The 26,834-nt window shown below is 42.7% G+C and overlaps 1 protein-coding gene across 2 annotated transcripts in view; it reads right to left on the bottom strand.

The window, feature by feature from the left end:
- Nucleotides 1–26,494, bottom strand: part of Cc2d2a (coiled-coil and C2 domain containing 2A) — a 69,193-nt gene extending 42,699 nt beyond the window's left edge. For both annotated transcript variants that reach the window (XM_032916005.1, XM_032916004.1), the window contains exons 1-10: nucleotides 26,371–26,494; nucleotides 18,904–18,992; nucleotides 18,483–18,584; nucleotides 17,115–17,216; nucleotides 16,136–16,309; nucleotides 14,905–15,067; nucleotides 12,124–12,260; nucleotides 11,213–11,344; nucleotides 4,584–4,793; nucleotides 3,871–3,977 (exon numbers count right to left, since the gene is read on the bottom strand). In XM_032916005.1, coding sequence (XP_032771896.1) covers nucleotides 3,871–3,977; nucleotides 4,584–4,793; nucleotides 11,213–11,344; nucleotides 12,124–12,260; nucleotides 14,905–15,067; nucleotides 16,136–16,309; nucleotides 17,115–17,216; nucleotides 18,483–18,584; nucleotides 18,904–18,992; nucleotides 26,371–26,470 — 1,316 coding nt within the window. In that variant the 5' untranslated portion in view covers nucleotides 26,471–26,494. The remainder of the gene's footprint in view (nucleotides 1–3,870; nucleotides 3,978–4,583; nucleotides 4,794–11,212; nucleotides 11,345–12,123; nucleotides 12,261–14,904; nucleotides 15,068–16,135; nucleotides 16,310–17,114; nucleotides 17,217–18,482; nucleotides 18,585–18,903; nucleotides 18,993–26,370) is intronic.
- Nucleotides 26,495–26,834: the final 340 nt, after the last annotated feature.

The raw sequence follows: 26,834 nt of genomic DNA on the forward strand, positions 1-26,834 counted from the left end.
GGATAATCTGATATATATTAAACCTTCTTCATAAATGGTAGCCAAATCCAGACTCCAAATTCACTGTAATACAACATAAGTCAGTTAGTGGATTCATTTTGAACAGGTGCCATGTGCTGTCCAGGGTGCACAGATATGCCTACGAAACAGGCAGTGTCTGTGTGCTCAAATAGTTTGCAGTATAGCCCAGAAGATGGACACACAAGTGATGGCAATGCATGACACAGGGTTGACCTATGAGAACATCCTGAGAAAGCCAAGGGGGCAGGACACTGCAGAAATCAGCATCCTGGCTGTGGGAAGGCCTGAGAATGACAGTTCTACTTGGACTGACTTGGGCTATAGAGACAGTACAGAGAAGTAAGGGCCTCTGGCTTCTTAGTGGGTCAACAGGTGGCTATAGAATAAGGGGGTGGCAAAGTATGACAGTTACTGTTGGGATTCCAGGACTCAGGAATCTCTGATGTCCTTAGGAAGCAAGGGAGTGACAGCCTTGTGTGAATTCTGCTTTGGCACCTACTAGCTAGCCTTGGACAAGCTAAGTCACTTTCCAAGGTCATCTGTGAAATAGGCTTGTTAACAGAAGTCACTTTGCAGGGTTGCTGGGAGGATAAGTTATCACACACGATATGTGTGTGGACCCTAGCCTGGCCTCCGTCCTACAGAGGTCAACTGTCACTGTCAGATGATCTGATCCTCCTTTAGCCCATTATTTGCTACTTCCCCTGCCTTATTTGTCTGTTTATTTACTTAATTATTGGAGACAGGGTTTCTATGTGCAGCCCTGGCTGTCCCCAAACTCACCCAATAGACCAGGCTGGCCTCAAATTCACAGATCTGCTGTGTCCACCTCCCAAATGCTGCAATTAAAGGTGTGCGCCACCACTGCTCAGCCCTCTGCCTTATTCTTAAAAACTGAAATATCAAATTAATTTACTGAGTTAACACCTTCAGAGTTTTTTCTACTTCCTTTTGCAGTTCCCAACAAGATGATCTCTCAGAAATGCTGAAGACTTTTCTCAACAACAAAAATAATTTTCATATGCATTAAATAAGCAAAGAATCCCAGAACATTTAAGTAGAAGCATGGCAGAGCTGTGGAGGAAGAGAGAAGGGTGATTCTTGAGCAGGGTACTAGGTAGTACTGCAGTCCCACGTAGGGGGGCGCGGAGTCTGCAGCGTGGATGGGGCACCCAGATCGGGCACCAACCTCTGTGTTAATCAACAGGAGAGGATGCCTTTTAGGGGAGAATACCGTTTTAAAGGGCTAAGATGACAACACACTTTGCAGTTTTATTAGCTAGATAGAGGAGGCAAACTGGACCAAGGACAATAAGGAGGACAGCTATGTCACCAGGGAAGAGCCGGAAAGCCAGTGTCCGCAAGCTGAGAAGGCTGCAGAGGTCTCAGAGGCTGCAGTAAGATCTGCCTCAAAGGCAGGGTGACTGGAGTGGAGATGGTACAGATGTGAATGCTTTCCAGAAGTTTGGCCATAAGTAGAAGTGTGATACAGAGGTATAACTGGATGACTTCTGTAGTCCTTAAATTCTTATTCACTCAAGAGAGAGCACATCCAGTGTGAAGCCTCAGTAGAGAGTTAAAGTCTCTCCCTGCAGCACATGGCGTCCATGGTTCCTGCCTTATACATTCTGACTCTTGTTCAAGGGATTACCAAGAGACTCACGATGCTGCTTTAAAACTCAAGTGTGAAACGTTTCAAGTGGTGCTGGTCCAGGTCAACTATACCAACTGAGGGCTCAGCAGATGTCAGGCTGGGGAAACCACAGGAAATTGGGGGTGTATGTGATCAGCTGGTTTCAGGGGGCTAAAGAAAAGGTGTACTCAACAAGTGATCTACCTAAGGTTAGTTTTCCTTAGTGAAAACTTAAAGAAGGACTGAACTCCTTTTTAAAAAATAAACAAACAAACAAAAGACTTCATCATCTCTGCTAATGCTCAGTTTTCATCTCCAGTACCTGGGGAGTAACTGTAATGGTTCTGTGTAATGAGTCTGCCTCAGATCCAAGTTAACTGTTTTTCAGTGATTTGTTAGTACAGTTCTAGGGAAAACCATGATTGTTTCTCTTCTCTCTGTCTCTTTCACCTCCCCCACCTCTGTGTGTCTCCGTTTCTTCCTTCCCTCTCTTTCTTTCTCTCCCTCTTATTCCTCTCTCTGTGTTTGTCTCTCTCAAGTCCATCACTGTTTTCATACTTACTCTAAGCTAAAACTAAACTACGATCAAATAGAGGCTGTGTTTTAAATATAAGAAATAATTTTAGGACCATATATGTCTATATCTCTAGGATTTGAGAGGCTAAGGAAGGAGGACTGCCACTGGGAGGGCAGGCTTGTCTATATAATGAGAAAGGCCTTGCCGAACATCCAACATAATTGTAATAAGAATAATACTTAACATTTTAAGCATACTTTTTTATTCTTTTCCAGTATACAAACTGCACTAATTCTCACTTTGCGAGCAGAATTTCCAACTCATGCCTAGATTGGAGAAAGAAAAACATACATTGAGACTCCATGATTACTATTTTCTTTTCTAAGACCTGGTTCTGTAAAAATACCCACACACTAATACACAGGGATTTTAATTATTGTACAATTAAAAACTATCTGAGCAATGCCTGTCACTTGGGGACTTCACACTCTATAGTAAATGTATTAGTGCATCTATATAATAAATGGCGGCCTTTGAATGATACAGACTCAGATGTGTGGTGAGAAGAAAAGGACTAAGATGTGAGCACATAAAAAAGCAGGTGACAAAAGGAATATTCAAGGATTCCCCAAAACAATAAAACATGTGCACATAGACCCTCATTCATATTTTATACTTCCTTATTTAGGAGAAATGATTAAATTCTTACATTTTGAATTTTAAAATTATGAATAACTCAAAGAAAGAGAAAAGTCTAGACACTGAACAAGATGCTGCCCACTGACATCTTCTCTCAATGCTCTGAATTCTTTTCAATGATATTACAACTGAAGGCTGCCCTCCCCCTGCCAAATTCACACCGCTTTCCTCCTTCCCAGGATAAAGAATGGATGGATACCTTTTCTGTCCACAGAACAGATGATTACCTGAGACAAACGGGTATTGTTCATGTGCTCTCAGCAGGCCACACTGTGTAACAGACAGTCTATGTGGACGGGTTTACCATAGAACACTGCGTCCCAGATTTTCCGATGTGGGAGCGTGTTATCAGGCACATCCATCTTAAACTGAGGAACAGACGTCTGTGTCTGCCCAGGTGCGATCCTGGTAGCACTGGGTTATTTCTCAATCTCACTTTTGTGAATGATGCTACACATCACGGCATTTGTCTCCCTGTGACACAGGCATGTGGCTCTTTAGACTATACAGCCCCAGGTCTTCGTTCCAGCTGGTGGGCACCTTTTGTGCTATACTAATTTTTAAAGTTATTTTTAATAACTTCACATATATACACTTTTTAGTCTTTACCCTTTTTACCTCTCTACTGCCCCTGTCCACCATGAACCCTCTCCACAAATCACATTTATGACCCTCCAAGGACAATCTGTGTGACACTGAGATTGGAGGTGTCTATTGGACCCTGGTGGCCTCAGCTGTGGGTACACGAAGACAGTGATTCCTTCTCTCAGAGTCTATGTATAGCCTACAGTTCAGAGGTAAAGGGTCGGTAGCTAGGACCTGTGAGCTCTTCTGCCATCCTCGATTCTTGGAAATTGAGCTGCATTAATATGTTAAATTACTAACACTGTTTCATTTGGCAGAATTCCACCTGAATTCAATGCATTTTCAAAAGTCTGGAAATATGAACTGCAAACTCACATCTAATGGAACAAGGGAAGTCCTTGAAAACTTTACTCACCGAATTTCAGATTTATACTCATTGATGGTTTTCTGGGTTGTGTCAAGAGACTGATGAGGTTTCTCTGGGTTAAGACTGGTCTCAACAGCTCTTCTTAGTGCTTGAAGCTATCGGAATAGAAGTTTTAGGTTAGAAACTCTTTAACCATGAGTTGAAAGATGAGAGCTCTTCTGTGGATGCTCAAGGCTCCAGCAATCTTCAGCCTTTCACCAAAAGCACCAAAGCTGACACTGACAAAACATTGCTGATTCTGTTTGTGTGAATCTGGAATTCTATGAACAACATTTATCCATCTTTGCTCTGGGAGCAGGATAATCAGACCGCTCATTAGAAATGTAAAGTTTACTAAGTATTTCAGAAACAGGTTTACTTTCAAAGATAACAGTGAGGCTTTCTGGGCTCTTCATATAATGGATATGGTAAGCTGCTTCAGGCTTCTGCCTCCTTAATGTTCTCAGTGTGATGGACTTTATCTTGATCTGTGAGCCCAAGTAAACCCTTTCTTCTTCAAGTTGCTTTTGTCATGGCATTTTAGCACAGCAACCGGAAGAGGAAATAAGACACCTTCCTTTTGCCTCTAGGTAGGACAGTGTCATACGCCCTGGACAGAGAACATGTGAAATGGGGACAGAAATGTTTGATGTTAGAAGCATCCCCAGTGGTTAATCAGAATAACCAGCCCCAACAACAACAAGTATGGAGAACACAAGTACCTTATCTGTAAGAAATTTTGTCTTGTTTCTTTGCTGTCTTGCAAGGTACTGGTCATACAACTGGGCCAGTTTGGATGCCAAGACATGCTCTCTGCTAAAACAGGGATGATGAGTGAAGATTAAGCCCGAAATATCGATGTCCAGTTGGAAATTTCCTGGAGGCTCTCCAGATGCAATCATGTGCTGTCTACTGTGGACATACTTCTCTGCCTGCCAAAGAGAGCAGACTTGAGTTTTGTTCTCAAAGGAAAGTCTGTCAGATGCAAACAATCATGGATCTTTTTCCTGTAGACTTCCTTGTTTCTTGAAGTCTTGTGTTTTGTAGCTGATGACCATGACTATTTGAGTCACAGATGCCCTTTGTGGTAACTAAGAATTAAAAATTTGTAGCATGTTGAATAATGGGAGGGAGGGAAGTGGGGGAAGGCTGAGCCCTAGGTGCAGAAAACAAGAAGGGAATTCCTTGGTATGGAGTGTATCAAATGAGACTGTTTTTCTTCTAGAACCTCTCCAAAATATTTCCCATCAATCACCACTGTTTACTGAAGCCGGGAGCATCATTGATTTTGTGCTTATATTCCTGGTTAGAGACAGACTGCCATTAGTGGTGCTTTAAGAAAGAGTACCCAATGCTTTAAGAAAGAGTACCCAATGCTTTAAGAAAGAGTACCCAATGCTTTAAGACAGTACCAAGTGCTTTGAGACAGAGTACTCAATGCTTTTGGCACAGATGAGTTCTATGATTTCTTCATTATTGTTGAATAAATCAGATGATACATGTGAGGAATTTGGAAACATGTCTATCGAGCCACAACACGCCAATTAAATCCCCCTCAGTTTCTTGTTTCTACAGGTGAAGATACAGAGAGCCTCAGAGACAGTGTGGTTTCCAGAAACTCTCAAAGCAAGCTCAGTGAAGTGGGCATGTCATCATTTTGTGGAGTACAGTTCATATGCAAACCACATAGCTAATGTATTCCTATTCAAGATTATGATGCTTTAAGACACACAATCAGTTTTAAAAGGATGTTTAAAATAAGGTCTGATAAAGGAGGGGGACTAGGTGGGAGGAAGCAGGGGTATTCAGGAGTGAGATAAGATGGAGTAACAGAATATGGACATAATTAATTGCATGCATGTTGGACATTGTCAAAAATAAATAAAAAGTTAGTATGGCTTCTCATTAAAGTTAAGCTGAATGCTATTTTAAAGGAGAATCTGAATGTTTCAGTAATTAAATATAGGACACACTATATTAGGTCCTATAAGAAACCATTAATTCTAAATATACATAAATAGTGTATATATTTGCTCATCTGGGAGAACCATGTAGAACTGACTAGTAAGAAATGACTGTCTAAAACTCATATATTCTTTCTTAGAATTCCAGTACAAAGAAGCAAAAGAAGGCTCATATGAGCATGCTTTACCAGAAGTACAAATACAGAAAACTATGTTGACAATAATAACTGCAAAGCCAGACACTCTATTAAATGAATGAGATGTTTCTATGCACACACACACACACACACACACACACACACACACACACACACACACACACAGACATACACAGATGTGACAAAAGTATAGAGAGGGCTCCTTCTCTTCCTAGTCAGCTGTGGACTAACATTATAATCATGGCTCTCTAATGCCAGAATCTCCTCTTCTGCACATTCCAAGCCTCATCCCACAAGGTAAGGGCTTTTTCCTTCTCTATGTTGGCTGCTACTTGGTTCTGGACTTCAGTAGACTGCAGACATCCACCAATCACTGCTGAATAAAGAGGATGATGTATGCAAGGCTCCACATGCTGGACAAAGGCCAACTAAGTGTTTCTCCTCAGCCTACCATTTCTGTAGATGAAGATACAGAAGGGCCCAGAGATACACAGAAATTTGCCCAAGGTCCCAAAGCAAGGCCAGGGTAGCCTTGGGACTTCTGGTCCCAATCCAGTATACCTACCTGAGACATGCAAAAGAATTACATGTAGATAGTACTGGTCATGTTCCCCATAGATGATGTAGGGTGGGATCACCAGTGCTGCCATGGAGTTTTACAACATCCATTTAGCCTCATAATTTGCAAATAAAACATTTATGCCACACAATCTTGCAATTTTCTGGTTAACACAAATAGCTTCCAAAGCTCCTTCCAGCAAAAGAATTGAGCAACTGGTCTTAAAGCAATCCTTCCTGACTTCAGTCAGTGGCTATTACACATCGACAGTCTATTAATTTGGAAAATATGTATGGAAATGAGAGGTGGCAATAAAATTCACATATTCCTATGACCACTCAGATAATCTGCATTAATTAAAATAACTTCAGTGTAGCAAAACAAGGCTAATTAAATGTCAATCACAGGTGTGATGGGAGTTTCCTCTCTGGCTGAGTCCTGTCCCACTCTCCCCTCTCCATGGGCGTTTCCAGAGTTATAGTCATTCAGGGTGTGTTTCTCAGGCTCCAGCCTGTATTCTCTGGATGAGTAAGAGCCTGTGGTAGACTGTTGCTATGCATTCCCAGTGTTGCCCGAGGCACTTTTACCCAGCATTCCTCTCCCAGCTCAGGATGAGCTCACCCTCCAGTAACTGCTGCTGGTCTATCTTCAGTGCTAAGCTCAGACATTCAGAATGCCCAACCCTCACTGTTTCAGGGAGAAAGAACCCTGGGTCTTGTCTTCTTCCATCTGCTTCCATTTCTTAGAGACCGAGAACTGTCATGGAAGAAACAGCAATGATTCCTTCCAAGGAGAGAGAGTATTTCCAGATTGTTTTTCAACTTGTGAAGTTGACATGATTCCTCATTCTTTATTTGAAAACTAAAAAGTAAGGCTGTAAGAGGAAGCGTTGGTGGGTGATCTACTAGTATTCTCTACATAGTCCTGAGAAAATAATAACAAAGCTCAATCAAGTGCAGTACCTCAGGCAGATGCCTTGTCTTCTCTTTCAGGTCTTCTTGGAGACCATTCTCAGTTTACTTTTCTAAGGACCCTGCCATATTGCCTGGATTATGGCCTGGGTGGGTATATGATTCCTTTACAACCGACTGTTATTTGTCTAAGTATTGACAGAGTGAGATGGGGAAATAGCATTCTTTTCCTCTAGAGCTGTGAGCTAGACCATCAAAGGTCTCTCTCTCTCTCTCTCTCTCTCTCTCTCTCTCTCTCTCACACACACACACACACACACACACACACCCCTTTCCCAACATATGGAAAATTCTGCAAAAGGCAAAAATCAGAGGAAAGCGGGAGAGAGAGAGAGAGAGAGAGAGAGAGAGAGAGAGAGAGAGAGAGAGAGAGAGAGAGAGAGAGAGAGAGAGAGATTGAGACCCTTCTAGCACCCGGCCCAAGTTCTAGTCTTTGGCTGTGTTTCCTTTGCCTCCTCCTTCAGGTTTATAATTTGGCCTCAGTTTGGGAACTAGTTTGCACTGGGTTTCTGGCATTTGCAACCAATGCAGACTTTCTGTAAGAAATTGGGAAGAAGAGCAGGAAGGGCAAGTGCAAATGTTATCAAGCAGTAACTAGCAAAGAGGATGGTTTTCTTGCAATTTCCTCAAACTGGTATAGCAGGCTGTCCCCAGCCAACATAGTACCTTTAACCTCTGGCTCCTTTTCTGTCTCCTCATATGGCACACAAAGATTAAGGGCAACTTTGGACGTTGCAACCTTTGGATTCCTAAAACTTAGTACAGCATAGTACACAGCAGATTCCCAGTTAAAGACAGAACAGCACAGAAGGGGAAGGTGGAAGGAGCCCAGCAGCTGCCGGGCTGGCCTTCAGTGACTAGCACACTTTGCTACTGTCATTGGGAAAACTGCATTTTCTATTATGTTTTGTTCTATTTGGTATTTTTTAAATTTTAGACTTGAATTGGTCCCCTCATAAAACCTGTTAAATTGTATAGTTTCTTTGAAGTTTAACTGTGTGTTTGTACATCTGTTTTTATTCCTTCATCATTGGTAACCTCATCTCAATTCAGAAGCTGCACATTATCCTGCTTTTAAGCAACACACATCCATCATTGGAATTGATGGTGTAGGAGAACGGCTTTATTTAATGGTACTTAGTTCCTGCTGGGCCGAGTGAGCATCGGAGTTGGGGCCTCTCAGTGTGAGCACCAAGAGTCCTTTAAAGGCCCAAGGGTTGCTGACTCCTGATCTAGTAGTGGGGCTTTATTTCCATCAGCTGATAAAACAAAGCCAGGGCCCAGGAAAGCTATTTAGCACAAGAGATGGCTGAGTCCAAGAGTGGACTAGAAAGAAAGGCATTTCTGGATAGACTTTGGCACAGCATTTTGCTGTTGTTTGAGGCGGAGTCTTTCTCTGTAGCCCTTGCTGACCTGGAGCTAACTCTGTAGACCTGGCTGGTCTTATTCTCACAGAGATCTGTCTGCCTCTGCCACCCCAAGTGCTGGGATTAAATGAGTGTGCTACCACACCTAGCTCTTTCTCCTCTTAAGCTGATTACTTCAGATATTCTGTTACAGTGAAGGAAAGCTGACTAACACAGTCACCGTGTGTATCTTCCACATCTTCTTTATTTATCCATCCATGTGATAGCCAGTGAGATTCTTCCCATGTTTCAGGCTACTGTCAAGAGTACTGTGGCAGGTGAGGTGAGAGAGGACAGGAAGGTGTTAGTCAGAGGATATATATGTAGAGCCAGGAAGAGTCAATTTTAAGGGATCTCTTGAACAGTATGGTGCTTTGATGGTGGTGTATTTTCTTGGAAAATATAAGGAGATTACCTGTTAAGTATTAGCAGCCCACAAAAACTAACCATCAGGTAATCAGTAATGCCAGACTCTACTATTCTATAGTGTATATATCCTTCAAATGTCATGCTGAAAGTAAGAAAAACACACAGTGCTATATGTTGTCTTGGTTAGTTTTAACTGTCGACCTGACACAACCTAGAGACACCCAAGAGGAGACCCCTCCATTGCAGGATTGACTAGATCAAATTGGGCGATTGGTACAATTTCTTTGGCACTTCGTGAGGTAAATCATCAAATAGTTTTAGCGGTCTCAGCCTGTGTCTAGAGGGGGAAGGTCACACACCTGAGATGGACTAGGACCATCCGGTTTTACATCCTAACGGCATTCTCCTGGCCAGTTTTACTCTCGGTGCAACTGACAATCTGACTCCTTAACTTCGGTACATTTCCAAACTAGCTGAGAACTGCTAAGGAACAGATTCACTGCCTCCCAAAGGTGGCTTTTCTATTAGTTATCCAAGTTTTCTAATTTTATCCATAATTTAGTACTTTGTTATATTAACGTTTCATGTTTAGATGGCTGGATGAAGAGATGGATTGATGGGTTAAAAGACATAGGTATAAGTTCATGTTGTCTTGATTACTAATTTTATCACATCTTTGTTTAGTGATAAGTAGTTGATAAATCCCCCTGGCTGGGACCTACATGTAAACCTACTTCCAGGATCACCCTCTGCACAAAGCAGCCATTCATTAACATCTGCCTATAAGATCTACTTTACAGAAGTTTGAAATTTAAAAAGAGTCATCTCAATGGTCATCTCAGCACTCACAAGAACCTAGCAGGTCATAGACATTATTATCATTCCTACTTTTTAATGAAGGAGAGACCAGAGAGTAAAGGGATTGCCCAGAGTTGCACAGCAGACAGTATATGTGTGTGCAGACAAATGGAGTGGGACCTGTATCTTGTCTGCTCACCACTCCACTGTACAGAATGGCTGTCATATGCTCACCACTCCACTGTACAGAATGGCTGTCATATGCCCATTCTGTTTTATTTAATCAGTGCAAAGATACTACAAACTTGAAATGATGTCTGATGTTTGTCCCTCAGAGTCTGGATGCTGGAAGTTTGGTCACCTCGAGTTTGTTGCTTGTTGACACGGTAGGGATTGTCCTCAGAGGTGATTCATGCTGGTCCCATGGAGTGGACCAGTTCTCAAGAGACAATTTGTTTTAAAGCAGATCCTGCCATTTTAAATTGTCTCTCTGTCTCTCATTATCATCACATGAGCTTTCCTACACATATTCCCATCATTGTGACAGCAGCTTCCCTGAGGCTCCCAGCAGAGCTGAGCAGTTGTTGGCACTGTGCTCTTGAACCCCTAGAACTATGATATAAATAAATGTCTTTTCTTAGTAAATCTCTAAGGTATTCTGTCATGGTAGCACACATTTTCTCATTCAGTCTGCACAGGGTCTCTAGGAAGAAGATGCTATTGCTAATCCTACTCTACAGGCAAAAGATTCAAGACACAAAGAGACTGAGGACCCAGTTCACCACACAAGCAGTAAATCAAGGACCCAAATCCGGCAGTGTGGTAGAGATATTCAGATGTGAAGGAAGGGATGTAGAGGGACAGTAAACATCCCTTAGGAGAGAGGGGAGAACAGTTTTCGGGCATGTGTGATAATAAAGAGATAAGAAGGGGCAAACAGAATGTGAGGATAAGAACACTCAGCTCACTCCGAGGATTGCTATTTGGGCTCCTGTGTGAGGGAGGCGGTGACTTATGTAAAAACCAATCTAAGTGAAGTTATAAACTCAGCTCAAGCTATTCAGGAAGCAGGGTAACTTCAACTTCATGAGATGACAAGGGCTTAAAGCAAAGAGGGCACCTGTACCTTCTTGTACAAAGTCTCCAGTTCAGCCTTGGGGCTTTGCTCCTGTGTGGACAGTGATGGCCTTGAGGGAAATGGCTTGATGGGGCTGGGCAGTGCCAGGATTCTGCCATCATCTCCAAACCACTTCCTCTCCTGTGGGTCAAGCAGAGAGAAGGACTGGGTGTCTTTATATTCAGGCAGAAAACATTTTGGAAAACATTTGCAGACAATTTCTGTGTTAGTTGCATATTTCATGTGCCACCTTGGGCCCTCAAAGAACTTTAAGAGTTTCTGTCTGCATGAAATTGATTCTTCATGAACGACCCCACTATTAAGTTACATTTCAAACAAGTAAGTGGGTTGGCAAAAGTGACACATGCCTTTAATCCCAGTGCTTGGTGGGCAGAGGCTAGGAGATCTCAAAGTTCAAGGCCAGCCAGGTCTACAGAGGGAGTTCTGCACCCAGGCCAGCAAGGGCTATACAGAGAAACACTCTCTCGAGAAACAAAACAGAACAATACAAAAAACAAACAAAAACCAACCAACCAAACAAACAAACAAAAAACAAAATAAAAACCAAGGCTTGGGGGGGTGCGGGTGGGGGTGGGGGACAAGTGATTGAATGCTTAATAAGAATCATATGTTCTCTTTGTTAAAGATTTAAAGGGAACATAGTATTGAAATCATTCTCCATGTTGACAATTAAAATTTTGGGGACCTGGGAAATGTCAGCATCTAGTTTGCAGGAGGCATGCTCTGAGCAGCTGAGAGTTGGTATTGTTTGGGCCTTCAGAATGTACTGAGAGACAAAGACAAAAAACAAAAGTAGAAAGAAGCCGCTATAGAGTCTGTCTCTTCAGACTCTACAGAGGAAGAGTCCAGTGTATGACGTGAGGTGCCAGGCTCCCCTGAGGAATGCAGTCCCCACTCACAGGCTCCTGTATCAGCAGTCGGTTCTCCATGATGTTCTCATTGGTGCGTGCCACCTCTGGTCTTGCCCCAATGTAGAGACCTTCATCTTCCAGAAATCTGGGCTGTATATTCTCAGGAAGCTTTTTATAGGTCGGCACTATGTAGTTCACAAACAAATACAATAAACACCAGTGCCAGCCTCAACCTTTAAACTGCCATTTGGGTAATTAAAACAAGCATCAGAGTTTGTTTATTAAAAAATTTTTTTTCTAAATTAATTTCTAGAAGCAGAACAGAGGAAAAGATGAATGTGTTAATTTACAAAATCATATAATATCGTGCACTTAGGACACAACACCTACATAATTCAGCACCAGACTAAGCAGTGGGCTGTTCTGAGAAGAACATGGCATTCAGAGCCAAGGATCAGGGTATAGAGTCTATACCAGAGCTATTGCATTTTAGCCTTGCAAATTCAGTCCAGGTACTTGGAGCTCTTTTCTTTTGTATCAGAACTGCTAATTTTTTCCTTCACTGAGTTCCTGGGAGGATTAGATTATGTCCAGTCCAAAGAAATGCTTTGCAAACTAAAAAGCTCACAGCCTGGCAATGTAGTCTGTGTAGAGAGTGGGGTCAACATGCATAAGGCCATCGGTTGGTACCAAGAACTAAAAAGGAACAAATTCTGTGAGTGAGGTGAGAGTGACCAGGGCTATCTGTGTGCTCTTGATTTCTTTGTTTTTTTGTTTTTTTTGTTTTGTTTTTTTATTTTTTTTTTATAAAAAGCAGATCTTTACTGTGAACTTTCCAGTGACATATTCTCGTGTGAGTCAGGGTTTCAGGTCAGGCTAATGCTGTGTGGAATCACTTAGGTGATAGTGGACACAACTCAACCCATGGGGACTAAAGGGTCCCAGCATTAGGAAGGTTGAGAACCACTGCGCTAGAATGGCTTCTGATGAAGTGACACAAAGTTGAGAGGAGGGAAGAGGTGAACTCAAGGTACAAGCGGGGGTCTGCTTAGGGGCAGGCACCGTGCAACCCTAGTGTCGAGAGGCAGATGTGTTAGGCCGGAGGAGAGACCCTGCAAGTGAGAACACATGCCGTCATCCACATGAACTGCACAGTGGTTCCATTGGCAATGCTCTGCCCACAATCATGAGATTACAGTGGTGCTCAAAGGTTTCTATATTACAGGTGTCCCTGTACTTAACTTCAAGTTCCTATAATATCAGCATGGTGACATGCTATGCAGGTCTTCTCTTTGGAGTAATGTGCTATGAACACAAGTCAGATGTATATGAGGCTGTACCACACAACAATAAATTCACCTAATGACTTCTCTCAGAATGCACTCCTACCCTCAGATACTACTGTACTGAAGGCTGTGCATGTTGGGAGACAAGCTTGCCTCTGGAGTGCTGTGGTGTAGCAAGAGGAGATACAGGGTAGGGCAGAGCAATGGGAACTATTCAGATCATAGGTGTGGGGTAGAGCTTGAAGCTCTGTGCTGGGGAGGGACCCCAGCAGAATTTAGATTCTGTCAAGGCTGTGAGGTCCACTGCAGCACAGTGGACTGGAGAAGACAGAAGGGTGGCCTATGGGGCCAGGATGTAACTTAAGAGTTAATAGTAAAGGGCCCATGAGTATCTCATTCTGGATGATTAAGCACATGACCATGCTGTCTTGTCTATGTATGGCCATCAGACATCGTATTTCCTATATACTCCACCCCTTGCAACCAGAAATAACCTTATCCCTAGAAAACTCTCCTCTGGTCCTCAGAAAACACAGGACATACTCTTTTATCATTCTTCATTCATTAGACTAAAACATCAGATCAGCAGTATTCTTTGTTAAAATACTTTTGATTGCTCACCCATATATGCACTATATTATTATACATATTATATACTTACTCTGCTCTGACTCCAGCTTGCCATGGAGCAAGTGTATCTGTGTACTTAGGTGAGTGTGGGTGTGTGTGTATGTGTGTGTGTGTGTGTGTGTGTGTGTGTGTGTGTATATATATATATATATGTGTGTGTGTGTGTGTGTGTATGTATATATATATATCCATATATATATATATATATGTGTATGTATTACATACTCTACTTAGATTAGACTTAGACAGGTGTTTAAATTAGACTAGACAGGTGCTTTTGCTGCACCCCTGGGATAAGCCTATGCTCTTTAAAAGCCACTGCTATCTACAATAGCAACAGCAGTGGGACAGAAGCTATGGGGTCTGGTCATCACACAGGCTCTTCACCCATATTATCTCCTCAATGACACACCAAGTCATCGTTTATGTGACTTGTATTCCTTCCTTTCTTCAGCCAAGGCACCTGGGAATAAGAGAGCCTGTTACTGGTTGCAGTCTGCTCTCTGACTCCTGCTTGCCACAGAGCAGGTGTATGTGTGTGCTCAGGCAAGTGTGAATGTGTGCATGTGACGTTTTTGAGACAAGATGGGATCTCTCACTGAATCTAGAGCTTATCTGGCTAGGCAGCTCCAGGGATCAAACTGTCGCCATTCCCCAGCACTGGAATTACAGGGAGGTGCTACTGTGCCTGGCTTTCTACATGGATGCCAAGGATCCAAACACAGGCTGTCCTGAGTGCTCAGCAAGCACTTTATCCACTGGGGCATCTCCCCAGCTCCCAAAGATCGTTTTTAATTAGCAAATCATATCCAAACCTTGAATCAGCTCTGGAAAGGGTGGTCCTTCTATGTCAGACATATTTCATTTGCAGGAAAATGAAGGTGTCGGAGCTGAACATAGAAAGAGTGAGTACCTGTCAGCCGACTGGGCGTGAAGAGGATTTCTTTTTCCTTCTGCAGCTGAACGTGGGCACTCTTGTACTCTGCAGCTCTGACTGCCACAAAGTCATGGGCTGTGGGATCTAAGCCCAACAGGAAGTCTTCAGCATCCTTACCGTCAAGCAGCTCTTCCTCTTCCTACACAGCATTGAGAAGCAACGAGAGACAGTCACACCAAGACTCTTAGCAGACTTGAGAAGAGAATTACTAAGACGGAACCCATGAAACTCAACACACCTTACAACAAATCTGTGGTTTCCAGGCTGGGGGAGATAGGGAAGGGGGATTACTATAAAAACATGAGGATGCAACTTCAAGTTCCTAGACCCCAAGTAAAAGCCAGGTGTAACAAGAGCATCTGTAATCACAATATTCCCACTAAGATCTGGGACAGGAGAAGCCCTGAAGGTTCACTGGCCACACACAGTGGACAAACACAATGGATCCTGTCTCAAGCAAGGTGGAAGATGAGGAGAGACACCTGAAGATCTCCTCTGGCCTACACATGAGCATGGCAGCACCCACATTTACACACATGAACACACACACACACACACACACACACACACACACACACACTGTGCACATATACACACAAACTATATTTCCCTTTTGTGTCTTTTCAGATGAATGTGACCTTTCACATTTCACAAGTGGGTTATCATTGGTTGCTTTTTGCTATTCTTCCAGCTACCTGGAAAATTATACAACAAAGGAAGCCAGCTCAGAAGTGGAAACCCAAACAACAGTAATCCTAACAGGGCTTGCAGCCTTTGAAGATGCTTATTCCAGTGCATTTACTTAGAGAACCCGGGTTCATAGTCATGTAACATAATTTATACCCAGGGGTGGTATTTGGCACAAAAACTTACTCTCTGGTAAACACATGGGAGAGAGGCAGGTTTCCTTGCCTTCTGGAGCCAAGTACTCTATGTGTGAAATGTTGAGTCTAGCATGGCCCTGAGACCATGCTATGATACTTTATTTCTTCTTGTACAAGAAAAGATGGGCAGATTTAGTTAAGGCCCTTACAACCCAATCTGTGGGTTGTGTCAAAGGCTGCAGAAAGTCACACTAGATCATTTCTCATTGCATAATGGTCCTTCTGCTTCCAACCAAGCTGTCCCAAGGGCTCCCCTCTAACCTTGTCCCTCTTTCATTTGTCTTCCCACTCTTCCCCTCATCACCACCATCACTATTAGATACCGTTTTCTTCTCTCTCTCTTGAGTATGTGCTCCTTCTTCTCCTTCTTGTTCCTCTTGATGGGCTCCATCTCCACCCTTTACTGGAGTTTTTCCCTCTGGCTCCTCTGGCTCAGGATCAAAGTTAAAAGTAAAGAAATTATAGGCCTCTTCTGCAGAAGGGAAACCAGGAGGGGGCTGCAGAGAAACAGACAGCAGCAGTTTAGATGGGGAAGCTGAATGAGTCCCATGTAATTATCTGATAGCTGGCTTGATGCTAGTGTAGCTTGTGGAGGCCTCCTGACCACCACATTGTCATGAATTTTAACAAAAGCAGCAGGCGGTTATTGAATGTTTAAAATACGTAACCCCAGTTACTTTTTAAAATAATATGTGTATGAGTGTTTTGCCTGCATAAATGTGCACCGTGTGAATGCTGTGCTCACAGAGGCCAGAAGAGGGCACCAGATTCCCTACAAGTGGAGTAACACATAATTGTGAATGGCTATGTGGGTGCCAGGAACTGAACCTGGGTCTTCTAGAAGAGCAGTCAGTGCTCTTAGTAGGTGAGCCATCTTTCTCCACCTCTACCTTCTAAAAGTATGAACAATTATACAATTGCCTCTCAGTAAGCATAAAAATATGGTATTTATAAAAGTACGTGCTACTGGAAAGATTATTAAGGTGTCGAACACTAGGCACATTGTTCAATGTAGAGACATTGTTGTTTAATAATAGAAATATAGGATCTTTTCATTTTAACAAGTGACAGTTATTATTGTTCTGGTTCTTGAGTTGGTACTGTCATTCCTTCCCCATCATAAAAGCTGAGGCAACTTAAGAGCTGAACAACATCTCTTCATTACCATTTCCAGTCCCCCTCTTCCCTTCCCACATGGGGCAGTATTTTAATCTCACCTCCATGGCAACAGGAGTCAGTTATGAATCTATGATTAGATATTTTTGAAAAACAGAAATATAATTTTTAAGCAGCATTTCTAACCTGGGGTTTTGACTTAATTTTTCGTACAGAATCACGCAACTTAATTCTTGAATAACTCCGGGTGTCATCTTCTTGCTGAGTGCCTTGCACCTCTGTACTTGGCTTTGTAAGGAAAAAAAACATATTAAACCAAAAGAAGTCTAGAAACATAGAGTATTCTAAGTTGAGGGTTAGCCTTTGTGCTGGCTTAACTGTCAACTTGATAGAACCTACAATCACCTGGGAAGACTCTTGTTCTAAATAGTCTAGACCAGATTGACTGACCACTCCTAAACCCCCCTCTCTCTGTTCTTCTCCCCTTCTCCGTGTGTGTGTGTGTGTGTGTGTGTGTGTGTGTGTTTTGATGGTCAATTATATAGGAGGAGAAAGCCTATCATAGGTGGCACCATTCCCTAGGCAGGGGATCTTGAACTATATAAAAGTAAGAAAAGTTAGATGAATACAAACAGCAAGCAAGCAAGGAGCTGTGCATTTATTCTTTGTTTTTCACTGTGGATGTAATGTCCTAATTTACTTCTCCACAATGACAGACTGAAACTTGGAATTATAAGCCAAATAAGTCCTTTCTCCGTGGACTTGTTTTTTGTCAGAGATTTTTATCACAGTAACAGAAACCAGAGCCATCTACTAACAGCTTATCTTCTGCTCTTTGATCATCTTGTCATTCCACAGGTTGCAGTGTTCACAGACTTGAAGATGGAGGGGCTGAATGTTTTCTTACTTATCCCTGCTCTGTTAAGATTAAACAAATAAAAAACTTAATTCTCGGTGGGCCCTGAATGAACAGTCTTATTTTATTCTGTAGATCTACAAATCATTTAACAGAAGATCATTTCCAGTCTCCAAATAAAAGCATCAATTGTGACCAAATCTAAGTCCAGCATAGGAGCCAGGATTCAAGGGCAACTTTCTTATTGAGCCTCAGGTCTGGCTATTTTTTGAGCTGGGTCTTCCGCCTAAACAGGTTGAATGGCCCTTATCACCCTGTAACCAGAGTTGTTTCTGATTTTGGATATTGTTCAGATTTAGTAATATTCTCATCTCTCTGTCTGCAGCCGATAAGGACATATTTGGTTATATTTTCAGAACACATACCAAGCAGACCTATGTGTATAAGGCACGATAGAGCACTTTCCTGGCATGCTCAAGGCCTTGGATCTAGTTCAGGAAGAAAACTAAGAAACTTCCCATCTGAGAGAGACCATCACGTGTCTGCTACTGATAGAAACACTGTTAACTCATGTTAACTCAGTTCATAAACAATATCAAGAATTTGGTTGTGGTTTTTGTCTCGGTTTTACAGAAGTGGGAACCAGGGCCAGACAGTAGGAGAGCCTTACGTCAAAGTAGAAAGAATCCATATCTTACCTCTGTGCCAAATTCAGTCTCTGTTTCCCTCTCTCTGGGACTGCGCAGGCGCCGGGGCCTAGGGGTGGGGACATCCCGAAGCAATGCGCTTTCCGCCTTGGACTTAAAAACCAAACAGGAAATTATTACATATAATGAATTATCAGAGAACCTTGGCTGCCACCTCAATAAAGAATAGTCAGTAACAAAAATTATACACTGTCCCTCTGTCGAGCAGAGCAAGGAAAACAGTTTAGAATGACCACCGTTTTTCAGTGGAATGTTCATCTTTACCAATGGTATATGTGTTAACATTTTAAGACTTGAAAAACCGATGGAATGGCTCTCAGCTCCACACAGTTTGGAGCATACAAAGCAAGCAAGACTTGCATCAGCGAACTGCAATCAGTCCTGAAGGGAACATTCCTGCTGTTTGTCTTACCCTTGCAGCCTGAAGCTTCTCCCTCATGCGTTCCCTCATGGAAAATTCTGCAAAGCCGGTTCTGGAAGCTGAAGGGATGGGAGGTAAGCCTTAAAAAATAAATAAGTAAAGGGAAATTACTTTCAAAACATTTATCCCCTCAGGGGATGCATTAAATATAAAAAGGGTTGTAAGTTTGCTCGTTCAGAGCTACACATAAGGAAACAGGCCACAATGCTGAGGCCTCTTTTGAAGGTGGACATACATGCATTGGTGTCTTAGGACTGGCATGGAGAACTGGGTCTTGCTGGGTATTGTCATTTTGGTTTAGTCAAGATGAGAATGAGTGGCTCCAGACTGTCCAAGGCACAAACATTTGCCAACTCCATCAGCACTGGACTCTACCATGTTGCTTCTCGGGTGAATGGGTGACTGAGGAGTGGAGGTTTCAGGTTAAACCTCAATTCAACTAGAGAAATCTTTCCTGAAGATGTAGCTATAGCCCTTGGCTATGTCATTGAGACAATGCGCACATCATAGATATTACTGAATGCAGATGGGAACCACTTGAACAAGTGTACAGCTATCATTTGTTGGGTACGTTTCTATGTATGGAATGAATTATCATATGGATTTCCATAGCATCTTTTCTGGGTCATCACTAGATGATAACTCCAGGCTCCAGTGTTATCATCACTGGGCATCACTGCTGATGAAGACAGTGAGCTCAAGATGACAAATGACTGGCTTCCCTGATCATATGCCCAGAAAATAGAATACTAGAGATTTGGTGCCAGTTCTGTTCTTTCCTAACTAACACCACCCCATGAAAAATACAGGAAGTGAGGTGGTATTCCATGGGCAGAATATTAGGCTCATTGGAATAGAGTCTGTAGTGGGAAGCTGAAGCAGGTTAAGTTTGCAGGATTTGGGGATGAAGGGATGGGGAGCCTCTCATGTCCTGCTAAGGAGTCTTGACTGTTTTCTGTGGAAGTCCTGAAGCAGGGGGAGAGAGTCAATGTCATTAGTGTTTCCAACAGTTCCACTTGGAGGGCAGATACAGGTTGGCTGGGGTGCAGTATGCACCAGAGACCCAGGTAGCATGGCATAGCATGAGGTCATAAGGAGAGAGGGTCAGAAAAAGAGAGAGAAAGAATGAGGGAAGGGTTGAGGGAGGGGGAGAAAAGAGAGAGAGAGACAGAGACAGAGAGACAGAGACAGAGACAGAGACAGACAGACACACATACAGAGGCAGGGGGTGGGGAGGAACATGGAGTCTGGTAACTATGATGCAGCTCATGGTACTCAACAGCAGTTGGGTCTAGGAACATCTCACACACAGAACTCTTTCTTAAGTCACAGCCAACGCCACTGAGTCAGAATATGAGCAAGTCCAAGCAGTGTGGCTGTTTCATCTACACTCGGGAGGTCTTTGGTAGAAGATAAAGGAGAAGGCGAGGGTGATAAGAGTAGACCAAGGCCATCGAGATTGTGATGCTACTGAGAGAGAGACGGGTGAGGAAGATGAGAACCAGGCTGAGAGTTCTCAGGAGGAAGCTTGGAATGAGAATTGGCACCAATATCTAAGCTACATATTCAGAGAAAGAGAATAGAAAGTGTCTAGCATCTCATTTAAAAATGTATCAGAAAGAAGTGGAGTACAAGGAGTGTAGATGATAGGAAAGCGCAGAAGTCTGGAAGCCATCTGGGAACAGGAGGCTGATGTAGCCTCAGGCTAAGGGGTCTAGTAGGCAGCAATGCCTACTGGTACAGTGGCAGTGACTATATATCCGAGTCATTATCTGTTGCTGCCCAATCAATCTTTAATAACTTTATGGACTATTTTCATCACAATCACTATGTTTGAGGACGTGGAACCTTTGTTCTTGCTAGTTTTTTGAGCCATTTTCTGGATGTGTATCTTCCTGTACATGGAATCACATCCTCCCCTCAAGCTGTCAAGTCCAGTCTCCTCCCAGGGCAGGACAAACCCAGCCAGTGTAGAACTGCAGAGTTGGTTCAGTAATGGAGACAGAATCACTGACAACCAGTTGGGGGGAAATGTCTTAGAAGGTCTTAGTATTTACATCAGTTTAAAGTAACTGTTTTCCACACTATACCACAACAAAGATTAAAGTACCTAACCATTAGGTCAAAGACAGCGAATTAGCACCCTGGCTTCCACTGGGTACCGTGGTAGCAATGGTTTCACAATATAGCTCAAAGAAACAGTCATCGCCACAAGCAGCTTTGACTCAGATAACACTGACATGTATTTTGCCTGAAGCTCCTTTTAATGTATCCTGTACATCCTTATCGCTGCCGTGTATATAGTCTCTTGACTGATGGTTTGCTACCATTGACCAGATGTGAAAGCATCTACCAACGGCCTTGCGTAATGTTGCTCACATTCTGGAAGGGAGATCAGAATTAGGAAATGTTTAAAACCTCTAAAGGTTATACATATATTTCAATCTTAAATATCAGCAATTTCTAAGGATGAAAGGAGAAATGAAATCAGAGAAGCATAGCTTTTCAGGACATTGAAATTATGTCGTGTGCTTCTCCTAATTAGCATACTCATCCCAGATGCTCCCCAGTAACCCAGCCTCACTCCCTCAGGCAGCTCTTATGGGTGTAACATCAGAACACTCGTGTCCTATGTCTGTCTTTCTGGGTCTTGATGACTTTGAAAATGTACGTCTAAAATGCATCATCTATTTCATTTACTCAAACTTCATTGGATTTTCTTTTCCACCAAATCTGAACAACTGGCCCTGAAGTAATACTTTAATCAGAGAAACTAGCAAGAATGAATAGAAAACAAAAAGCAGATGTTAGTGAGGAATGGCTTCACACTGGACTGTTTTGGTTAGGAGATGGTGCAAGGTGGATCTAGGAGGGATGCATGTACTTTGAAACTAGATGCTGTTTTGATTTGGAACTGGCATGCATCTAATGAAATTCTCTCTTACATGGAATGTCAGGACCACATGTGTCTTACATGGCAATTTAGAAGCCAGAAATTTTACTGTTTAGACCTGTGCATGGGGGAAAGCCATGAGGTCACAGATGTGGGTCCTTCAATCTCTGAATGTTGTGTAACACAGGAAGACCTGTATGAATGCTACAGAGTGACAGAAGGCGACAAGATAAGGCAAGATGCTGTGAACACCGATGGGAAGTCCAGAACTTTGTGAGGTTTGGGAAGGGTCAAGGTAAGGGTCACAGAAACTCATCCAGGGGGACAGACAGTGGAAGGCTGCGGAGCACAGTCTGCTCAGAGTGGTAAGTGAGCACACACGCCTAAACTAACAAGGCCTGAAGACAGCACACATAGGCTAGTTCTAGACACAGTTTATCTAGCACGTATTGTGAGACACATCTGAATTTTAGCCTTGCATGAGGCAGAATTCAGAGCCAGTCTGTGTCTTCAAGGCTATCTGATGTGTCTGCAGACAGAGGGAGGACAGATTGTGAATCAACACTATGCTTTCAGACACGCACAAGACTTGTGGGAGCACAAGGAGGGTCCACTGAGCCCACTGGTCCTAGGGAATGCTTTCTAAAGGAGACGACTAATGTATATTGACGTTTGAAAGAGGAATAGTCAGAGTAAAACAAAAAGTCAACAACAATAACAAAAATCCAATAATGAACATGTTATTTTGGGAAGTAAGGGGTAGACTCTTTATGAAGAAAGAGCAGGAAAGGCTGGGTCTATAATCTCATTTAGGTTATAACTGATTCTATGCCTTCTTAAAGGAGTTTTCTATAGGCTCTGAAGAACTGCTGCTGGGCTTATAGTACTGGGTTGCATTATTAAGTCTAAAGAGTACCCAAGGTTAAGTTGGTGGATCCACAGTGATATATGGCAGGCAGCAAGTGGAATACAGGTCAGCATATCAGAGCCAGGACTTGCTCACATGGCTTCTGCTGTTAGTGCCTCCTAGCTCTTGTCTCCTAACCTACTAAACAATGCCTGAGCATAGGACTACTTGAGAAATTAAATAATATAATACACATAAAAAACCATAGTATGGTACCTGCCATATCATTGCCTAGCTCAGAACATGGTCTGAAGTTCTTGACATTTTCAGATTTATCTGATTTATCTGTTTCTTTCAACATCCATGGCTCTGTCTATTGAGAGGGAAAGGTCCAGACAAACCAAAAAGTTCCATAGCTTTCTCAGTGTTACTCAGGTATGCAAAATTTCATGTCATTGTCATTGCTGGGGGAACCCAAAATTAGAGGTTTTACTCGAGAACCATAGGTAAATAATGTTTGGTAGGTGGTTATGATGAATAGCTTCGCAATTGATTTATGGAACATTTAACTCAAGTCAACAAGCCTTTCCCATGGGTTCAGACTGCAAACACAGAAACTTCCCCATAACATTTAAAAGAGGGACAGGAAGAGGCATGCAAAGAAGGTTCAATATATGAAAACCAACTGAGAAGGCACTTCAGAGTAAGGGCCGAATCCACTCGATCATCCCAATCAACCAATTAATTGACAACGTTTAATACTTCTTCAGGATAAAATCATTCATCACATAGAAAGAGAAGGGCCTACCTTAGCATAATAAAGAAAATATAAAAACCTCACAACGGATGCCATATTCAATTCTCGAAATTCTTTTTTCCTCTAAGATCAGGAACAAAGAAAGATAACAGCTTTTGCTCTTTCTGTTCAACAGAGTATTGAAACTCTTACCCAGAGCAACAAGGCAAGAAAAAGAAAGTTAGAAATCACTCAGATTGGGAAGTAAAAAGCCAAATTATCTCTATTTAGTGATTATTTGATTTGATATAATGAAATTCTAATGATTCCATAAAAGACTTGTTAGAACAAAACAGGAATTCAACACAGTTGTGGGATACAAAACCAATGCACAAAAATCAGTTGAATTTGTATATACCAAATACAAATGGTTCAACAGGAAGTTAAAAAACCAATTCTACTTAGAATAACATCGGAAACTAAGTAATACACTTAGGAGGAAGTCAATGAAGGAAATGAAGGGCACATATGCCCAAAACTAAAATCCAGCTGAAAGGAATTAAAGATGAGAAAAATAAATGGAAAGACTCTTTGTAGACTTAAAGACTCAGTATTGTTAAAATGTCAACACTACTCACACAACCTATAGATTTACCACAATTCTTGTGAAAGCACAATGGTTTTTGTTTTACAGAAATAGAAATGCTTATCTTGGAGTGGTTAAGGGTCCTTGAAAGACCTTGGATAGCTAGAACTGTTTTGAAAGTGAATAATCTTCAAGGTTTCACATTTCCTAATTCCAAAACTCATTACAAGGTTAACATCATCAAAACTGTATGGTAGTAGCATAAACACAGAACCGTAACCCAATGGAACAGAATGGAGAACCCAGAAATAAATCCTTGACTATACGGTCAGATGATCCTCAACAGATGTGCCAAGACCAATCAATAGGAGAGCATCGCTAGTCAACAAACAGAGTTGAAAAAACACATGTCCAAAGACAAAAGAACAATACTGGCAGCTGGTGACATGGCTCATCAGGAAAAGCATTTGCCACCAAGTCTGACAACCTGAGTTCTATCCCTGGAACCTTCACAGGTGCACCATGGCACACATATGTCCCCCAACAATGTAAATGATTAAATTAATTAATAAAAGATGAAATTGGATCCTTACCTAATAAACAAAAAGTAACTCAAAGTGGATAAGGGAAAAGATTTATGACACTGAACTGGGCCGTGACCTTTTGGAGAATGACACCAAATGTACAAGTGTCAACAACAAAGCAATCAGTGGAGCTACATCCAACTTTAGAACCCCCTGTGCACCAAAGGATGGCACAATCTGCAGAGCGAACGCCGTGCACATGAGGAAGCTCTGCCCTAGCAGCGCAGTCTGCTCCCAGCAGTTCATAGGCACATGCTCAGAAGGTGAGGTGTGTACTGAAAGAAACCCGTTCAGGGGACAGGATGGAGGGGAGAAAGGACTGCTCTACATGGAGGGACTCTCTCTCTTACCACCAGAGTCCTACATCCACAGACCATGTCCACCTGAGTACCCAAGGAGCATCTTGTACTCTGAATCTCTATTCCTGAATACCAGCCCTCACACATGTCCTTCCTGCTGCCCCATTCCTTTGAAGGTGGCCGGCTTGCTTGCCCAGTTGCTAATTCACAGCCATGAGCCACCCACCATGCTTGAGCAACTCTACTCCATCTGGTAATAAGGAAGTCCCTGGGCCTCATTCAGTGAGCAAAACATGCTTCAAATTTTAAGCCAATGCAATTTATGATATTTAGTTAGGGCAGCCCAAGCTGATAAAGGCAAAGAAAAAGGAACAGCTATATGGGATCAACTTGGCCTGTTTTTCTGGGATTCTTAGCAGCTCTAATTGCATGACTCTTACTTGTTGTCAGAGCCACACTTTTCTTAGGGTTGGACTTAGGTCAGTGGCTTGCAAGGGCCTCTAAGGTCTAACAGTTCCTCTACTCCCCAGCTCTGCCACAGTATAAGGGTGTAACTGGGAGAGCGCAGCACATTTCCCTTGTCTACAGTGGGCTCAAAATGAATGATGCTCACTGCATGGAGAAGAGCTAATGCTGTAAAGTCCAAGAACAGATCAAGGCTCTTTAAAACATCCTTCTGTGTATGTATGTATGACCCTGCACATCTGTGTGACTAAGTGCAGGTATGAGTTTGTCTCAGTGAGCCCTTTCTAAACCACAGGTGTTAGTCTTATTCCACCTTGTTTGACACAGGGTCTCTTGGTTGTCTGTGTGTATGTGCATGCGTGTGTGTGTACACGCACGCCAGGCTAGCTGGAAGTAAGCACTGAGGGATTCTCCTGTCTCCACCTCCCATAGGAAGCATTGACATAGAGGTGTTGGGGGATACCGATATGTGTTACCATGTATGGCTTTTACACAGGTTCTGAGGATTCGAACTGAGCTTTCACACTTGCAAGACCAAGCGCTTTTCCCACTGAGCCACCTCCCCCAGCCCCAAGCTTCCTAGAAGTGGAAGATTAGTGTGCAGGGGATGAGTGCCAGTGTTGGAAAGGATGAGTAGCAACCTCTCTGTTCTTTAGTCTGATTCCTGTCTCTCTGCGTCTTCACCGACTTTCGTGTCTCTGTGCCACTCTCCTTGCAATTCTGACATATCTGATTATCCCTGCTATTTCTACTTCAGTTCCTACTAGCCACCTTTCCTGGTTACAGAGAAGCCCCCAAACTGTGTGTCTTATCTTGTAGTCTGATGCTACCTCACAGAGCTGTGACAAAGTGGGTGAGGCCCCCTTAAAGAGGGGCTTCCAAAACTCAACCTCCGAGAATTATTATATTCACTTTGCTTTGTCCCATCCAGGCAACCTTGTCCCTCATCATACATAAAAACAATACCCCTAATCAAACGTCATAGTGCTCAGTGCTAAGCTCGTGGTTGGCAGTTAATACTACCAGCTGAATGAACCAAGATACTTACTTCGGGGGCCCCGCCGGGCTGGCAGGCTCAGGAGGTTGGTTTCAGGCTCTTCCTCCACCATTTCCTGCTGCCCACCATCTTGGAATTTGTCTGACACCATTTCCTCAGGAGGAGTGGCGGGTGGCTGTGAATAGATCAGAGTTGTCTGAGATGTCTGGAGTTTAGCTCACTCAGTTCCTCTCAAGATGTGGTGGGTCCCCTTAGAAGGGATGAGCCCTAGTATCATCCATGTTATTATAGACTGTGGTTTCTTACTCAGATCACTGGGGTCAGCCTGAGCTGCTAATAGGGGGCTTCCCACCATAGTGTTGAGGCAGGCCAAAATAAGATGATAATTTCCACATTTGCTAGGGGTAAAAAACCTTAAAGCTATGCAGGAAATCACAGGAGAACACTTCACCTCCAGCTCCAAATAGACAGGAAGGACCTTAAATCTACACTGGCTAATCTGGGCTGATTCTATT

This window comes from Rattus rattus, chromosome 11, assembly GCF_011064425.1.
Source record: "Rattus rattus isolate New Zealand chromosome 11, Rrattus_CSIRO_v1, whole genome shotgun sequence".
In the NCBI taxonomy this organism is placed as follows: domain Eukaryota; kingdom Metazoa; phylum Chordata; class Mammalia; order Rodentia; family Muridae; genus Rattus; species Rattus rattus.